The sequence below is a fragment of the Letharia lupina genome, assembly GCF_014066315.1.
Source record: "Letharia lupina isolate WasteWater1 chromosome Unknown contig_15, whole genome shotgun sequence".
NCBI classification, from domain to species: domain Eukaryota; kingdom Fungi; phylum Ascomycota; class Lecanoromycetes; order Lecanorales; family Parmeliaceae; genus Letharia; species Letharia lupina.
Genome location: NW_023502984.1, coordinates 777,927 through 782,577, shown reverse-complemented (window position 1 = coordinate 782,577; position 4,651 = coordinate 777,927). Strand labels below are relative to the sequence as shown.

Genomic DNA, 4,651 nt, shown 5'->3' with positions numbered 1-4,651 from the left:
TATTAATATTTAGTATATATATATCTTTAGTAAAGAAGGTGTAATATTGAAGTATTTATTACTACTAATAATTTCAGCATATACTAGCTTCAGCCCTGCCGAATTGTTACCCGCTACCGGGTCGGGTACTAAGACGGTAACTGACACCAGTTTGCAGCTTGAACTTTGCCCTACTTTATATCGACGCAAGTCATTCGCAGCTTTTACTTTACAACACGTTGTATCCAATGTGACATAAACTCAAGGACAAGATGCTGGTTGGAGCGTCTCGAGGGAAGGCGTACGAAGTAAGGCCCAATTCGGGAGCCGAGGTGTGGATAGGCAGCCTACTCTTTGTCTCCACGATCTCACTTCTCCTCAAAGCATCTAGAAGCACCTTCACCTGAGACGCGTTGATCTAGATGAAGGCAGCTCGCCGCGTGCTTTTGATATACAATAAAACCGAGACGCTCCAGAACATCCCGCCACAAGAGACCACTGTCAACAACGGGTAGGGGGACAAACGAAACCACCAGAACTCAAAAGATCTATGAACCGAAACCACAGAGCCTGAGATGGAAACTGGTAACACGAAACTGACTGCGTCAAATCGGAGCTCCGGAAGCCGCCGGACTGGCTGACCGAGCCACATCCCCTCCACCCCAATCCTGCCTGGATCATCTCAGAAAACTCCAAGGTAGCAAGCGCAAAATGTCTACAGATACTTTCAACATTTCGAAGCCTGTAACTCAACACCCAAATTTCCATGTGGTGCAGGCTAGTGGATGCCACCTGCCAACTGCTGATGAACACGGCTGCATTACTGCTGCCTTGCTCGATACAAGAAGCCCCCCCGCCGACCATTGCTCCGCTTCTCTCTCTCCTTTTCTTTTCTCTGCCGGTTCACGTCTTCGATGAGCCGGCGAGTCTCCGCGATGTCAAGAATCCCAGTAGAGATTCCTCCTTGAGCTTCGGCTACTGCCTCTAGGATCTTTTTCGCATCGGGATACTTGTTTTTCTTAGCTAAGGCCTGGCCATAGAGTTGGCCGCACTTAAACCGCATTTCCTGTTCTTCGTTTCCCACGGCTTGGTATCCCCACACGACTTCCAGGATTCTCTCGGCCTCTGCAAAGTTCCCAACCCCAAGCAACAACGAGCCGTACAGGCGGCCGCTATCCAGATAAGCTACGCCGCTCTCTGCTGAGGCACCTCTCCTGTTGAATACATCTAGAGCGATGTCCAAAGCGTCGTCAATCCTTCCGTTCTGAGTTGAGAGCGACTGACCTAGCATCTGACCGCACTGTAGTGTCTCGTTGGAATTTGGGGAGCTCGCATGCCATTGATGGTATAACGTGCCAAGAACTCTGACCGCCTCACGGTCTTTGTCCATTCCTTGCTTATAGAGTGTCTGGCCTAGGTTCCAGCGAGCATCCTCAATCTCCCGCGTCGGACAACCAGGCCTCTGCTCTTTGTGGTGTATAATCCATCTATAGGCGCGTTCGGCATTTGGCCAGTCCCCCAGTGAGCGGTAAGCCTGGGCAAGATCTTCTCCGCTTGCAACTGTCTCAGCGTCACCGTTCTTCATCACGGTCTGCCTTACAAGCCATATGCCTTGAAAGATATCGACGGCCCTAAGATAGGTTTCCCGTGTTCCCTGTCGATATAAAGCCTTACCAAGCAAACTGCCAGTAGACATGGTGCTTCCAGCTCTTTCCCCTAGTTGTCGCTTCCTGCCCTCCCACACAGGCATGAAGATCGCTTCGGCGTCTGCAAACTTACTCTGAGAGGAAAGAATGACGCCCAACTGGTGTCCAGCATCGAGGATATCAATGGTTGGCTCTAGGTGTAGTCGCGAGTCCCAGATGGTTCGAAGTATCACTTCAATCTCACACTTGAAGGCTTGTTTGTGACTGATATTAAATCTTCTCTCAGCATCAGTACCGCCTTCTTGGTCGATGATGGTGACCAGTTCGTCAAGGAATCCGATGAGACGCAGACCACTTCGGATGGTTAAGTCGTCTCTGGGGCCGTGTTGCTTCAGCCTTTCCTTCCACACCTCATCCTGCATTTCCTTTGCCCTTCTAAACTCTCCCTGTTCTCTCCGTCTCTGGCACACCTCGTCTCCATTCTCCAACGCCCACGCGTCCATCGTTCCGCTCTGATAGATGTCTCTGTGCATGTTCTCTGCATCCCTGTGTCGTCCTACAGCGCATAAAACGGAGCATAGCTGGCGGTGGCTCTCCTTGGAAACTTCCGACGGCGGACCTGGGCACTGTTTCCTTTTCTCCCACACTGCTCTAGAAATGGGCTCGGCCTCCTGAAACTTTTTTAGCTCGATCAACATTCCTGCAAAAGAGTGTTTGAGGTCCAGAATCACTGTATCTTCGCTTTTGGTAGGGTCCCTGCCCGTCACTGTCACATGGGAGAGGTTCTTAGCGTCGTCATACTTCTTGACTGTCTCATGATAGAGCTTTTCCGCCCCGTCATACTTCTTGGCTTCCTTGAGGCTGTGGAATAATCGTATTCGCAGAGACTCAATTTCGCCCTCAGATTCCTCCAGTCGTCGCGGAAATCTTTTTTCCAATCGCCGTTTATAGTCTTCAAAGACTTCCATACAGGGTTGAAAAAATCCGTTCATTATCCGCAAATGGGATTGTCAATATGCACGGCTGAAATCTGGACGGAGAGTACAGCAGAGGGTGGGCAACGGAAACGACAACAAGACGAGGCTGAAGCCCCGATCCAAAGCCTAGTCTTTCAATGAGGGGCATTTTCTATTATCTAGGCTGATCCATGTCGAACGCGTAGTTCGCCATTGCGACGCCCGACGTTGCAGGCTTTCGTGCATTGGGGCAGGCCGCGCTTGATATGCAAAGCCACGTTGGTTTGCGGGTTAAGCTTGGCATCATGTGCACGTCCACCCAATTGATTGACACGTTTCGTAATGCGAGGAAGGATTCCGCTGGCAGTGTGTCACTTGGGTTTGTCAAGAGTTCACTGCTTTGTCAGTTTGTACAAATCACGTTGTGGCGCTGGCTGGATTTGCCGCGCAGCGAGCTGCGATTGGCTGATAAACGCAATCCTCAATCCTTCAGCATTGTGCCTGATGAAAGAGCGGTCAAGGTAGGACTTATCATAGTAAGGCCATAAGATTGCCTGAAAATGCCTCATGTTATCACTAGACCTGCGTCTACCAATAATGATTCATGAGTTGTAAAGGGAATGCAGCTGGGTCCTCGGCCAACCCATTCTGCATCAGAGCATTCGGTCTCTCTCAGATACCTCACTTTCCGAATCCATAGACCACCCAATGATACGAACTTTACAATATGCATTCGATCGATGATCTGAGTTTCACAAACCAAGCGTAGCCCTCGAGACTCAAAGATGCACCTCATCTTTTATCAAGCACCGCTTTTTTTGCTGTAGTCGCTACCCAGTACCACACTGACCGCCTAGACCGAACCCATGTCATTGCTATCAGGACGACTTCAGAGAATTCCCTACCACCGAAGAGGAATCAATTCCTTCTGATCCGTCTTCTTCAGAATTGCAACAACCACGATCTCGCCAAAAAGTCCCACTCCAAATGCTACAATCTGGCCGCAGGAGATAAAAACCCAGGACTGAGCTCTGGGTTGATTTCTCTAGCTACTTCGGTGTGCATGAACGGCACTTGTTGACGGTGTGCAGGATCTGTCGGCATGTTGTAGTGCTTTTGGCGCGGTACTGGCTTGCAGCCGACGACGGCCCCCAACCTTCGTATGCGACACCACGAAAAAGGGAAGTCCGGGTCGTCATCGCTTTAACGTTGCTGTAAGATGACATCTTTTCATACAAAAGGATAACTGTGCTAGCTTCGGTGGGACTAGCGGGATCCAAGCAAACGCAGCCTCGTTGCTCCTTCCTCATCCGTTCCCTCACTCACTCCTACTTCCCTGCCTGTTACGTCCAAATGCGGTCGAACGCTTTACGACCTAGTATGGCATCTCGTCGTGGAGGTTTAGGAAATTACAATCAATGGCGTCGGTCGAAACGACATCTGATTGAAACTAAACTGAAGATCTTTGGGTATAATCTACGGCCACTCTATCAATGATTGGAGGCCCGTCAGGCGCCGCAGCCAGTAGCAAAGCTATCGTGCGGATATCTGCCGCAGCTCAATCAGCGTCAAACATGCCAAGCAGGACATAGAGCGTCTCTCCGACTAGCTGCGCACGCTACATGAGATTCCGGGAAGCGTCATCGAAGCGTCTCATCCATCGCCCAGCCGCTAAAGTTACTGGATTGGACTCTCCGCAAAAATCTGGCGGAATGGTGGAACTGTGTGAGGATCTTTTGGCCTGCATCAATCCGGGCTTCTGAGCGACGAGAATCGGGGTTCGAGGAAATGAGTCGGCTGGAGAGCTTTGAAGTATTTACTTAAGAAGCGAGATGTCAATTGTTTCGTCAACGCAATTGAGAGGCATAGGTACACGTTTGGGTCAGCACTGGGCGTCGATCGGAGGTGCGGAGTGTTCACGCTGTTGAGAAATCGCTCGGTTCATTGATCAAGCCTTTCGAAAGCTACGTTTCATGGATCCCAAACACTGGCGAATCCCGTTCTGCATCCTGCTTCTTATTATGAGCCTGATTGTGTTGGGTTATCTGTGTTTGTAGTGTTCAACGGTCT

The 4,651-nt window shown here is 50.2% G+C and overlaps 1 protein-coding gene across 1 annotated transcript; it reads right to left on the bottom strand.

The window, feature by feature from the left end:
- Nucleotides 1-799: 799 nt before the first annotated feature.
- On the bottom strand, nt 800-2,593 carry HO133_002612 (uncharacterized protein; the record flags this gene model as incomplete). The annotated part of the gene is made up of 1 exon (XM_037293537.1): nt 800-2,593. The coding sequence occupies one exon, from the start codon at nt 2,591-2,593 to the stop codon at nt 800-802; it is 1,794 nt and encodes a 597-aa protein (XP_037150366.1).
- Nucleotides 2,594-4,651: the final 2,058 nt, after the last annotated feature.